Below are 13,024 nucleotides of genomic sequence, written 5' to 3'. Positions count from 1 at the left end.
TGACGTAATAATATGCGGGTTGCTCATTCGGAATAATCAAATCGCCGATTTGAAACCTGCTCATCGCTGCCATTTTTACGGCACTGCGTGTTTTAGAAGCCTTGTTGACGTCTTGTTTCTGTTCCTAAGTCTATGGTGAAGTAAATTTTTTCTTTTTTTTTTTCAATGTCCGACTCTTACCTACAAAATGGACCGACAAAACGTCAAACCGGCGAAGTCTTCGATGTCGCATGCAAGGTTTGTCCTTCTTCCTAGTTAAATTCAAATTGCTATAATTTACCTTGTTAAATGTGTAAACACCAAATCTCTATTAGGCTTTTACCGCGATAAAACCCAAAATATTGTACCTGCCCTTCGCTCTACCGCAAGCATTAGCCATACAAAGCGATGCTTCTTTGGTGGTCACTTCATAAACAGAGCATCGCGCGATATATAGCACACTTTTCTAAGCGTGAACTTTTCAACCTTTAATTTATATTTCTATCGTTTTGAATATCTCAGTTTTATTTTCAAAACAAGTGGATATTATGATGATTTTTTCTGCCCCACAAATTTATTAAGATATTTTAGGTAAAAGGTGTGAAAATACAAAGAGACCTATTGTTTATTTATGTCAAATTTTTAACCCGAATTTAAATCATTCGGATTAAACGTTTTGAATAATCATTAGGATTAAGTAGATGCTATTGTAGCGCATTCAAAGAAAGCTGGAAATTATTATTGCTATCATCATTACCGCTTGTTATTGTTTATGTAGTGGATATGTGGAGGACTTTTACAAATTTATTAATATTTCCAGGTGATGTTGCTCGGGGACTCAGGAGTCGGGAAGACATGTTTGCTGGTTCGGTTCAAGGATGGGGCTTTTCTTTCTGGTTCTTTCATATCGACTGTGGGAATAGATTACAAGGTGAAATATTCACATTTAAACATAACTCTGTTTTTTATTTTATTATATGAAAAACGATTGTTAAAGAGATACCATAATAATAATACCACCTTGTACGGTTCCTAGCTGCTACCAGCTGTGACGTTATTGATGGGTGATTTTAACTTGGGGCTTAGCTTCAAAATAGGGGTAAACCCTCTTTATTTATTAGAAAAACATCATGTTTTTTTGCAGTGAAGGCTATCTATACTATATATAATAATAATATATTATTATTATATATAATAATCTATATATATTATAATAATAATACCACCTTGTACGGTTCCTAGCTGCTACCAGCTGTGATGTTATTGATGGGTGATTTTAACTTGGGGCTTAGCTTCAAAATAGGGGTAAACCCTCTTTATTTATTAGAAACACATCATGTTTTTTTTTTGCAATGAAGGCTATCTATACTGAGTTTCATATCAAATACATTTCACACTCTTCAGTTGATTCAAAAGTTGTTATTTTCAGAATAAAGTAGTGGAGGTTGATGGCTCAAAAGTAAAATTACAGGTAAGTGATAATGACCCTTAGTGTGCAGATCACAGCAGTGATGATAATTATGAATATAATCTTTAATTTACCCAAACTCTTTTACAGATCTGGGATACGGCAGGTCAAGAAAGATTTCGTAGTATCACACATGCATATTATAGAGACTCACATGGTAAGATATTAATTATTATTATTAGTTATTGTTTCTTAATGCCATTGAGTTCCCGACCACAGGTCACACAGGCTTAGTGTATGTAGGTTGTATGGAAGGATTCAAATAACTCAACATTAATAAGAAATTCCCCGTATGATTGACTGAGCTTCACTGTATTCTATCTTTATGATGTCCTTAGTTACCCAGAGGAGTTTAAGAAAGATAAAATCACTTTTCCCCTCATGCAAAAAAAATATTCTTTTTTGTCATCTCCCTTATACTCTGTATCATTATTTGTTTATCAGCTCAGCCTTATCACCTTCATTGTAACATTATAACATTAGCATATTATTAATTCCCCTAGCTAAACAATTTCAAATATCATCATCATCATCATTAGAAACATCATAATCATCCTAAGTCTATCATCAACATCATCATATCATGACGATATTGCCATCATAGCCATTATTATCCAAGACATTTACGGTTAAGATTTTTTACCACAAGACATAAAGAGTTTCAGTTTCAGTTTAGTTTATTTGACAATATTTTGTTTAAAATAAGACAGGAAGTTAGTTTAGATTTGTATACAAATTTAAAAAAAAAAGAAAAATGAGTGCAGCAACCATTTATTAGTGCATGCTTCTAGTGATGGGAATAATAATGACAATGGATATTGTCAAAATTGTAAAAGTAGCGCACTTATAACAATCCAAAATAGAGTTTATGCAGCTGGTAATGCCAATGATAGTTAGAAATATTGTTTACTCTTAATAGTATATGATATATATTAAAGTATATATATATAACATTAATTTGTATCCTACAGCACTTCTTCTTTTGTATGATGTCACAAACCATGCTTCATTTGAAAATATCAGGGTATGTTTTTAGTTTGTTTTGTTCTCCATTACATACAGTATACAATGGAATGTGATTTATTAGTATCAATCTCTTTATAATGTCATCACACATTGCTGTTTAGGATTTGTTCTCCATCTCCTTCGATTTTGTCATGTTAGAACTCCCTCTTCCCTCTGTTATGGACTAAGATTTAACTACTATAGACTAAAAGCCTCTAGAATAATTCCCTTAGGTGCTGGAAATTTTATAATGCCTTTGTGTGGCACTGTTTTGTTTTTTATTGTTATATCTTATCTGATATGCATTACTCCCCAGGCCTGGTTAGCTGAGATATATGAATATGCAAGACAGGATGTTATCATAATGTTACTTGCAAATAAGGTGAATTTTTTTCAAATTCCAGGAAAATATACATAGAAAATGTATTTTATTTTCTGACTTGAAAGAGTTTTAACCTGTTATGTAATGGCTTTTGGATCAGTAACAGTTTTTCCCAAGTTCTTTGTCAAGAATTTAGGGAAAGGTTTTACTAGAACCGAAGATCACATGGCCAATTCTTTATTAAAAAAAGCAATTCATAGTCTTAGTCTTGAGTTATGGTTTATACAAACAATTGCAGTTTTCATCTGTAGAAATTTCCTAGCTACAATGCTTAGTAGATAATAATAGATCACTTGTTTTGCTGTGAACTAAATTATCAAAATATTTGTCTCTTATATTACTTATACGATATTTTTGTCATATTTCAATGTACAGGCCGATCTTACAAAACAGAGGGTTGTTTCACGAGACCAAGGAGAAAAACTAGCTAAGGTAATATATTTTTTTTTACTTTACATCTTTTTCTAAGCATTTTGCAAGTGAGTGCTCTCATTCAAGACAGTATAGTTTAAAAGCAACGTATGGGAGCTACAATTCAACAATACTCTAAACATTTTTGCTTCCCCCTTTGGATGCTTCACTTACATGATCTCTCTTCAAATTTGCACCCTGTTCCTGGATAATTCCTGGCTCTGTGGTGCCCCTGGTTTGGGGTATGCTCCTGCGTGGGGAGGGGTTAGTGGCAGTTCCAGGTGGCCCTATGGGAGTGGTTCCTCCTGTTCTGGCAGTATTTTTTTAAGAAATGTTCGAGGGCTAAAACCCACAAATTAACCCTGCCATTACCTGATTACATGCCAGGCCTGTACCCAGGGGGGTGCAGGGGATACGAACGCACCCCCACAATGGCCGAAGGTCCAATTTCAGTTCCCAATGGGCGTGTTACTTGTAGACAAAACTAAAAAGCATAAGCTAGATCACTCTGGTACGTAGCCAAATCCGACAATCGGCCTGCAAATATTGCAAAGGCATAAATAAATCCCTTTTTGTTCTTTCGGGGTTGGTCAGATTTTTATCAGAGAACTCATCGCCCCCCCGGGAAAAATTAGGTCCACTTTTTTGGATTACGCACCCCCCCCCCCCCCACAAGAAAAGGGAGGGGGGGGAAATAAGTACACTATGTTGATCTTTCTTTCTACTTATAGGATCACAATGTAGCGTTCATGGAAACAAGCGCCAAGACGGGACTTAACGTTGATTTGGCATTTATGGCGATCGCACGGTAAATAAAATGGCTTAGAAACGAACACAAAATTCGGCGCGTGTTTAGTTGTTTTAGGTTGGTGTGGATGGACCTTACCTTTTTCTCGACCAATAGTCCTTCCCTCCTTTCTATAGAAGTTGACATTTTCAAAATTTTCTCTCCTGCACTGCAAATTCTCTTGATAATAACATGCATTACTTGCAAATAGCTTAGAGAAATCTGCATCATCCGCCATGCTTGTTTTTGATCGGGGGAGCTCTGGGAATAGGCGACCTGCGTTAAAAGATCACGTGACCTGTTTGGGTGGCAAATTCAAAACGATTCAGTACAAAAAAATCAGAAATTACTGCGCCGTCGCACCGGAGAACGACGAAAAAAATATCTTTAAATGAAACTAAACCCTTTCTAAAAAAATTTCGTAAGCGCTGAATACGTTGTTGTTATTTGTGTTTTTTTTTCTGTTATTTTGCCGCTAAAAGGCTGAGCTCGCGCTAGTTTGCCACCCAAACAGTCACGTGATCTCTTAGCGCAAGTCCCCTATTGGTGTTGTGTTGCACCACAGGAGGCCCGGTATGATTAAAAATCCACAACACCTCGCTAACATTACGGCACTTTGCGTTGTTGTAGGGATATCAAACACAGAGAGGCAAACAGCACAACCGCTGACCCACAATTCAACATCGGACAATATGTCGAATCGCAACGTGAAAGACCCGGATGTTGCTCATAGCAAGAGCTTAGCAACAAACGTCACTAAATAAATGGGACAACTGCCTAGACATCCTGGCAGTGGTACGACCAGCAAATTCATACTGGACTGGAGTCTACGAGATTTTCTCTTGGAGAGCTACAAGAACGCTAAATATAAAAGGCTTAAAGCCACAAATAGAATTTTAATGAATTTAAATCGCTATAAATTTTTGTCAACCAAGACCCATTTCTTAACTAAGGCAAAAGCAATACACTCATACTTTTATATATATATATCTCATCTGGCGAAGATCCTTGCTTCAGCGCCTTATTAGGAATAGGTGCACTAATTTTAAATGGGCGTTAGGGTTAGGGTTAGGGTTAGGGTTCATATCAGCAATGAGCAATTAATGAGCGTGCAATTATCAAACACAGCGAAGCAATTAATGAGCTTACAATTATCAAACACAGAGAAGCAATTGAAATTGCCGAGCCAGAGTAAGAAACAGTACAACAAGTCAACTAAGAATAATGATAGACAAGTTTATGAAATGAAAAAAAAAGTAAATGGGGCTGAAAATTAATATCTCAAGCAACGAGTTTCATTGTGGGAAAGAGTGGAAATGGATGGGTATGGGGGGTGGGTGGGGGGGGGGGGGAAGGGTGGTGTTTGAGAGAGAGGCGTCTACTTGAAGCGTGACGGTTTTTTCTGTGGTGTTTGTTTTCAGTATGTCTGTGATGTCCTGTGGTGGACGCCCCTTGAAACCTCTCTCCCCAGCCCCTCTTAAGTGGAACAAGGCTTGGATCGCTACTTGCTAGAGATTAAAAACAATAGATAAATAACTTGGATAACTTCTTTCAGTGCGTTTTAAACAGCACTGACATATTTTAAGCCATAAAGGGCACAGACACGTGACTACACGAATCAATTGTTTAAGTTTCCGTATTTACATGTGAATACAACAGGAAAGTCTTGCTGTTTTGCAAACGGTTTTCGCCCGCAGTGTGCCCATACTTATCAAACGATTAAGCAAAAGAGACTCTATATCTATGACTACTGAATTAAACAGTAGTTATTTTGTATTGTTCTCAATTGAATAAAATGTGCCTAATATGCCGATCACTAATTTGATTAAGTTAAGAAAATTTGACCAGTCATAATATTCAATAAATTTGAACTAGCTATATAAACTATATAAACTAAAAAAAGTAAAACACAAAAAAATACAATATAGAACTTCGGAAGGATGTTATGGAAAATATGGATGCCGTGCTAAAACAATCAAACATTGGACCGCCAGATGGGTATTGCTTAGTCACCCCCGCGAGGGCCAGTTGACACTTAACATGAATTTACTCTTGTTTAGTGAAAATGAAAACCAAATGTTTAAATAGCTAGATAATAAATTTTGTTGCCTAGAGAAATCGCTTTTGAAAGAAATTAAAATAAACCTCTTCATGCTACGAAAATCACCATAGCCAAAGGTCTTACTGTTGGCTACTCACGATGGCTGTGGTGTTTATCCGGCGTTGTAATGCAGAAAAGTGTTGCACTCGCGATTTCAGTTTCAGTTTAATCTTTGTTTATCGAGGGTAACATATTTAACCGAATATACAGTTTTCTAACATATGGCCCTCGGTTAGTAAGCACTGTCACTGGGGGTGGTCACTGCCCGAGGGTTTATTGCGTCCCCAGTGGTTCTTTTACGTCCCTTCGGTTCAGGTTAGTGTAGTGCAGCTTGAAGAGACGGGACCTCCGGTTTAGTGTCCTTATCCGAGAAGAATGGAAACACGGGAGAATAACTTCAACTCACTTTTGACACAAATACGAATCAAGGCAGGAACCCGGAAAAATCCCTAGTTTGAGCCAGGATTCGAAACTGGGCCACAGCGGTGAGAGGCCGACGCGCTAACACACTAGGCCACCCGTGCTTCCACTTTCCACAGGTGTCGTAGCCCGCAGTGGTTCATGGGAAACGTATAAATGGCTGGAATGATATTTGAAAGCCATGTGAAATGTATATAGGCACACGAACAAGAAGGATTTGACTTTCTTAACCTGAATTTGCTTTTTATTTACGCTTATCTGCCAATTTATTTGGAACCTTTGACTAACAAATTCATCGCATAGTTCCATTATTGTCTATATATTCTATCAGATCGTCGCTGACATAGCAAATTATATGATTAGCTAGGCACTTTATTCGAGTGGATTCCGTAACTAGAAAATACGTGTTTTTTTAATGGCGAGGACGCTATCTATGGTGAGGCATTACAATTAAACATCATTATTCCTCCGCGACAGAAAAGAAAGAAGCTCCCGCAAATAATTTTGTCAAGGATGCTTATCGGCCTCTACAAATTCGTGATTTTGTGGCTTGTGTGCATCCAAAGTGGGCAGGGAAGTACAAATGATGAGGTCCCCAGTGTAAACCGGAGACATTCCAACAGCGGCGGGGCAAATAACGTTCCTGCGGCTCTGAAAAGTTTGGAAGGAGTCTTGAAAGCTCAGCTTTCGAAACTCGGCAGCATACTAAAAGATGGCTTTTCACATAACAAGAATCCATGCAAACAAGGTAGATGATTGTTGGATTGAAGGTATATTTTTAATGGTGAATTCACATGTATCTATCTTATTATATGCCCGGAGAAGTAAAAAAGGCAAACGTTGTTGCAAAAAAAAAGAATTTTGTTGCATTTTTTTTACACGCGAAAATGATGTTATTTAATCTATTTAATCTGTTATGTAAACAATCTGTTTTTAGTGCAGAACTTTGTTTTTTCTTGTTATGTACCTGTGATTGAACTTTTATAGCGTATAAAAACTGCGTTGATGTCCTGAAGTGTGGCGGAAAGAAGAATGGCGTATACACTGTAAAACCTTCACCAATGTTCCGTGCATTCAAGGTAAACAAAGATAGAGCGATGCTATGAGATTGGGGTGGGGTGGGGGGGGAGGGAGGGAGTGTTCTATGTACACAGGAAAACCACTAGTGGGGACTGGGGATCAACGTTGTATATCAAACGTAAAATAACATATTCGTGCGTATATCAAAGGTCTACTGTGACCAGACCACAGATGGCGGTGGATGGACCGTGTTCCAGAAGAGACAAGACGGGTCAGTGGACTTCTTTCGGGCGTGGTCTGAGTACAAAAGAGGGTTTGGTCACGTGTCTGGTGAGTTCTGGCTTGGACTCGACAAGATCAACTTGCTCTCACATCAGACCAGGAACAGGCTCCGGGTTGACTTGATGGACTGGGATGGAACCACCAAATACGCCGAGTACAGCTACTTTGCCGTGGCCGCAGAAAAGAGCAAATACGCCCTGGGTCTAGGAAGCTATTCGGGTATGTTTAGTTATTTCAACTTCCCTCGAATTGTGACTGCTCGAATATTTTAATCTCATAGATCACTGTTATTAATATCAATTAAAGAGCTTCTCAATAATAAATACTTTTGGGGGGTTTTTCATCAATAATTGAGTACAGTAAAAACCCGCGTATAAGAACAGAACACCCAGGCCTGATTTTAGGAAATAAAGTACCATTTTTATAAGAGCACATTCACCCTGAAAAATTAACGTTGTTCTTATATGATAAAATATCAGAGACCAAAACTACTACTTTCTATTGCACACATAATAGTTCCACCCAATTATATGTAACAAAATATTAAACAAAATTCTGTTTTTTGATAATTTTTGGCTTAAAACATACTTCAGATCACACATTTCCTGAAAAAGCTTATTCTATTTACTTCTTTTACAGGCTGATTTTGCAGATTATTACCCTTTATATAAGAACCAATTAGCCTGAATCGGCAAAATAGATGTTCTTATATGCGGGTTTCTACTGTAATTGAGTAAATTACAGGCGCGTACTCAGGATTGGCTAAAGGGAGATGCCTGGTCAAAGTCATCATATTGAAAAAGATAATATTAGACGATCCTTTGATAAGATTTGACCCATTTTTGGCGGGCAAGGTTCTCTCAAAGACGCCCCCGTTTTGAGTAACCTTATGTTGATAATGATACAGGTACTGCCGGTGACTCCCTGTCTTATCATCGCGGGGCACCCTTCACCACAAAGGATCAAGACAACGACACATGGCCTCAAAACTGCGCGGTGCACTTCAAAGGGGCGTGGTGGCATAAGAGCTGTTTTAACTCCCACCTGAATGGCCCTTATCGGCAGCTGTATAACGGGCATGCTGTGGACTGGCATATCACGTGGAAGGCTTCTCTGAAGCACAGTGAGATGAAAATGAGACCCGCCGACTACTCGGCGAAATGATCAAAGTCACGTGGCCCTAAAGTCTAATAGTTAAATGGAATTATAAAACAGTAATCCTAATACTGGGAAAAATCAACATAAAAAAGTTATAATACGGATAGTGGTGATTCAATCCTGTAAAATTACAGGTTAAGCATGACGTATGTAGTTTATGTAATGTAGATGTCAATAAACTGATGTGCATGCATGTGTTTATATTTTTCCTGTCCACATACTTTTTAGAATTTTGAATATCACAGTAAAAGATATACCAACAGAAATACCAATAGAAAGTAGTCAACTAAAACGAGAAACGAAGCTATGCCTCTAAATTCTAAAGAAAATCCTTATTTTGGGGGAAGTTTTTCAGCACAGGGCAATGGGAAATTTTCACGACATACCGCCATCTCTCATTGGATGCCTGTGGTGCAGCCGCTGACTTTTGTGGTGACGTCGTTCGTTTACATCCGCCATGTTTTCACCTTTGAGCTTACTTTAGTCAAAGAAAAAGGATGATTTATCGCAAAGTTATCTAAACAGTTACGTGTCACATGCAAATAATATCTTCCATTGGGAGCGAGTCGCTCTGTTGACAGCTTTTGCTAATGAAATGGGCTCCAGTATATTAGATAAACGAGGATATGTGAATTTCATCCGAGCAAAGAACCATACTAGATTTGCTGATGGATGCAAAGAAAGAACATCTGGAGGGGACGAAAAAAGCGGTCAGTTGGCCGGAAAAGAGGCAAGGTCGTTCTATGAGAGTTTGATCACTGTTTCTAGTTCACTAGAGCAATCGCCTCATAAATCAGAAACTTCTGCACACAAACAAACGGAGCGAAGCAAAGAAGCCCAAGACAACACAAGAAGCAGGACACATAAGTTTACTCCTAAAAATAAACTAAAAAGACTGAGCGGCATAAAGACGGAACGACAGAAAACAGAACGGCATAAATACCACAAGAAACCGGATAGGGATAAACATTTAGACAACAGACTACAAAACCAGTTTCTTCGTCTCGCACAAGATGGTAATTTAGTAGAGCTAAGAAGACTACTAAAAAATGATGTTGTTGATATTAATTGTTGTGATCAGTTTGGATGGAATGCTTTGATGTGCGCAGCCCATATGGGGCAACATAGGGTAGTAAAGTATTTACTCAAGAAAGGTGTGTGTTGGAAAAATGTATTCAACTCTAAAGGCCAAACAGCAATGGACTTAGCAAGCCTTGCTGGACACTCTCATATCACACAACTATTCCAAACCCACGAAAAAGGGTTTGCAAAAAAGCCCAGTGGAACTGATATGCCTTCTGGTAAGAAATATTGGTGCACAGTCTGCCAGGGGGAGTTTACAGATGACGAGAAAAAACACAAGAGCTCCACCACTCATCAGTTTAACTGCCAACACAAGCCACAAAGAGTACACTATTATATTTCTGAGGACAACCCTGGGTACAGGCTAATGGTGAAGTCTGGGTGGGATGAAGAAAAAGGTTTGTATTGCTTCATTAAGGTTGGCTCCCACCATGAAACAAGCGCAACACAAGTGATTTTCCAATTTTCACTGGAATGCAAGTGCAAGAGAATGTAGCTGCCTGATTTTGTTTAGCAGTTCTCACTTGTGTTGTGTGTGCATTTGCGGTCCTAGTGAGAATCAAAATATAACCCAAAAAATATTTTATGTTTTTGAAAGACATTTTTTACAAGATCATGTTTATAGTTATTCATACAGTGAAAGGCAATGCCATATTCACCCATATATAACACCTGGTATTTCAAGTCTCATTCTCTAAAAAATAAAGCCAGTCAACCCTCTCTCTTTAGACCGTGATCTCGTGTCTGTTATAGCAAGAGTTTAATAACAGGAGATTCATTTCAATTTTTTCTTTGTACAGTATTTTGATCACATATGGGTTGCATTTCTGTCAATAATAAATGGGTGTCTGAGATAGCCAGCAGAGGGTGTTTGTAAGACAAGAGTTGTTGAAAAATTCTACAAACCTGACTTACCTTTTTTATCCCAAGTCTTTTGTATTCCAAGCCTTTTAGGCAGAAGTTGGAATTTATATGATGGATTATTGTGGCATGGGGTTATACCAATAACATCTCTATTAAGCCATTCGAGGCTTATTCCCTTTTTGTATCAAATAAGGGGGAGGGGCTTATTTGAAAGGGAGCTGATGGAGGAAAGGGTAGGGATGATGAAGAATTTTTTACCAGCATATGTATCATCTCATGAGCTTAAATGGGTCCTTATCTTAAGTCGTGCTATTAGTAATCATAACTGGCAAGATCATGTTGATCAACATTGTTTGCTTGAAGTGGCAGGTAGAGGGCATTCAGATGCAGGCCTCAGAAAATGGGAGGGCTTTGATAGAGTTTATTTATGGTATACAGTACTTACTCTTAAAAAAGGTTTTTTTTTGTATATCACACTGAGCATTTCTACCCTATATTTGCAGGTCTGGGTCCTGAGGGAAGTGGCAGACAGTATCCTGTGAAGACTGTGTTGAAGCAAGATAGACTAGGTCTAGGGAACGAAGACCTTACCAAGAAAGCTCGTGTGACTCATTTTGGACCATGTGATGCAGCTTCTGTCAAAAGAAAACGTGTGACAAAACCAACAGAGAAACAAATAACCAAAAAAGAGAGACTCTGTAAAGATAGAAAAGACAAAATGTGGGAGCGAGACATGAGGATATATATGAATACAGATTGATAATATGAATTTAGTATGCAATTAAAATTGGTTGATCATTATTTATCAATTAAGGCCGGTTCTCACTAGGATACAAGCGGAAAAATAGTTTTCATTACCCCAATTTGTTTCTCAATATTCCTGGTAAACAATCAAATTCAAAACTTGACACTTTTTAAGTTAGTGGGACAGCAGTGAAAGGACACAGGTACACTAGATATTTCTGTGATTTCTGGAAATACACAGCCCAAGTATTGCCCCTTTGGAAATCCACAGCCCAGGTAATACCCCTCTGGGAATCCACAGCCCAGGTATTATCTCTCTGGAAATCCACAGCCCAGGTATTACCCCTCTGGAAATCTACAGTCCAGATATTACCCCTCTTGGAAATCCACAGCCCAGGTATTACCCCTCTGGAAATCCACAGTCCAGGTATTACCCCTCTGGTAATCCACAGCCCAGGTATTACCCCTATGGAAATCTACAGTCCAGATATTACCCCTCTTGGAAATCCACAGCCCAGGTATTACCCCTCTGGAAATCCACAGTCCAGGTATTACCCCTCTGGTAATCCACAGCCCAGGTATTACCCCTCTGGAAATCCACAGCCCAGGTATTACCCCTCTGGAAATCCACAGTCCAGGTATTACCGCTCTTGGAAATCCACAGTCCAGGTATTACCGCTCTTGGAAATCCACAGTCCAGGTATTACCCCTCTGGAAATCCACAGCCCAGGTATTACCCCTCTTGTAATCCACAGCCGAGGTATTACCCCTTTGGAAATCCACAGCCCTGGTATTACCCCTTTTGGAAATCCACAGTCCAGGTATTACCCCTTTGGAAATCTACAGCCCAGGTATTACCCCTCTGGAAATCCACAGCCCAGGTATTACCCCTCTGGAAATCCACAGCCCAGGTATTACCCCTCTGGAAATCCACAGCCCAGGTATTACCCCTCTGGAAATCCACAGTCCAGGTATTACCCCTTTGGAAATCCACAGCCCTGGTATTACCCCTCTGGAAATCCACAGCCCAGGTATTACCCCTCTGGAAATCCACAGCCCAGGTATTACCCCTCTGGAAATCCACAGCCCAGGTATTACCCCTCTGGAAATCCACAGTCCAGGCATTACCCCTTTGGAAATCTACAGCCCAGGTATTACCCCTCTGGAAATCCACAGCCCAGGTATTACCCCTCTGGAAATCCACAGCCCAGGTATTACCCCTCTGGAAATCCACAGCCCTGGTATTACCCCTCTGGAAATCAACAGCCCAGGTATTACCCCTCTGGAAATCTACAGCCCAGGTATTACCCTTCTGGAAAT

At 39.0% G+C, this 13,024-nt stretch overlaps 3 protein-coding genes across 4 annotated transcripts; all 3 read left to right on the top strand.

The window, feature by feature from the left end:
- The first annotated feature begins 15 nt into the window (after nt 1-15).
- On the top strand, nt 16-5,309 carry LOC5520138 (ras-related protein Rab-26). Of its 2 annotated transcripts, none has more exons than XM_032365241.2 (9): nt 16-237; nt 800-910; nt 1,409-1,450; nt 1,538-1,604; nt 2,419-2,471; nt 2,769-2,834; nt 3,210-3,266; nt 3,990-4,053; nt 4,663-5,309. In XM_032365241.2, exons 1-9 carry the CDS (start codon nt 166-168, stop codon nt 4,794-4,796), a joined length of 666 nt encoding a protein of 221 aa, XP_032221132.1. In that variant the 5' UTR covers nt 16-165; the 3' UTR covers nt 4,797-5,309. The 2 variants fall into 2 exon arrangements, with proteins under 2 accessions (XP_032221132.1, XP_001640053.1); XM_001640003.3 differs by having other exon boundaries at nt 18-237; nt 3,977-4,053.
- Nucleotides 5,310-6,937: 1,628 nt separating this feature from the next.
- LOC116603694 (fibrinogen C domain-containing protein 1) lies at nt 6,938-9,206 on the top strand. The gene is made up of 4 exons (XM_032365284.2): nt 6,938-7,301; nt 7,541-7,632; nt 7,783-8,074; nt 8,763-9,206. Exons 1-4 carry the CDS (start codon nt 7,067-7,069, stop codon nt 9,017-9,019), a joined length of 876 nt encoding a protein of 291 aa, XP_032221175.2. The 5' UTR covers nt 6,938-7,066; the 3' UTR covers nt 9,020-9,206.
- Nucleotides 9,207-9,439: 233 nt separating this feature from the next.
- LOC5520136 (G patch domain and ankyrin repeat-containing protein 1) lies at nt 9,440-11,769 on the top strand. Its single transcript, XM_001640002.3, has 2 exons — nt 9,440-10,494; nt 11,464-11,769. The coding sequence occupies exons 1-2, from the start codon at nt 9,609-9,611 to the stop codon at nt 11,718-11,720; spliced, it is 1,143 nt and encodes a 380-aa protein (XP_001640052.3). The 5' UTR covers nt 9,440-9,608; the 3' UTR covers nt 11,721-11,769.
- The last annotated feature ends 1,255 nt before the right edge of the window (nt 11,770-13,024 follow it).

This window comes from Nematostella vectensis, chromosome 12, assembly GCF_932526225.1.
Source record: "Nematostella vectensis chromosome 12, jaNemVect1.1, whole genome shotgun sequence".
NCBI classification, from domain to species: domain Eukaryota; kingdom Metazoa; phylum Cnidaria; class Anthozoa; order Actiniaria; family Edwardsiidae; genus Nematostella; species Nematostella vectensis.
Note: the sequence above shows the minus strand (reverse complement) of the source record. Positions and strands in the feature narration are given on the sequence as shown.

Excerpts from the sequence above, each read along its gene's own strand:
- LOC5520138 (XM_032365241.2), top strand. The coding sequence starts at position 166 with ATGTCCGACTCTTACCTACAAAATGGACCGACAAAACGTCAAACCGGC. Across the intron at positions 911-1,408 it reads CTGTGGGAATAGATTACAAG|AATAAAGTAGTGGAGGTTGA; the intron begins GTGAAATATTCA and ends TGTTATTTTCAG. Across the intron at positions 2,472-2,768 it reads CTTCATTTGAAAATATCAGG|GCCTGGTTAGCTGAGATATA; the intron begins GTATGTTTTTAG and ends ATTACTCCCCAG.
- LOC5520136 (XM_001640002.3), top strand. The coding sequence starts at position 9,609 with ATGGGCTCCAGTATATTAGATAAACGAGGATATGTGAATTTCATCCGA. Across the intron at positions 10,495-11,463 it reads TGGGTGGGATGAAGAAAAAG|GTCTGGGTCCTGAGGGAAGT; the intron begins GTTTGTATTGCT and ends CTATATTTGCAG.
- LOC116603694 (XM_032365284.2), top strand. The coding sequence starts at position 7,067 with ATGCTTATCGGCCTCTACAAATTCGTGATTTTGTGGCTTGTGTGCATC. Across the intron at positions 7,302-7,540 it reads CAAGAATCCATGCAAACAAG|CGTATAAAAACTGCGTTGAT; the intron begins GTAGATGATTGT and ends GAACTTTTATAG. Across the intron at positions 8,075-8,762 it reads GGGTCTAGGAAGCTATTCGG|GTACTGCCGGTGACTCCCTG; the intron begins GTATGTTTAGTT and ends ATAATGATACAG.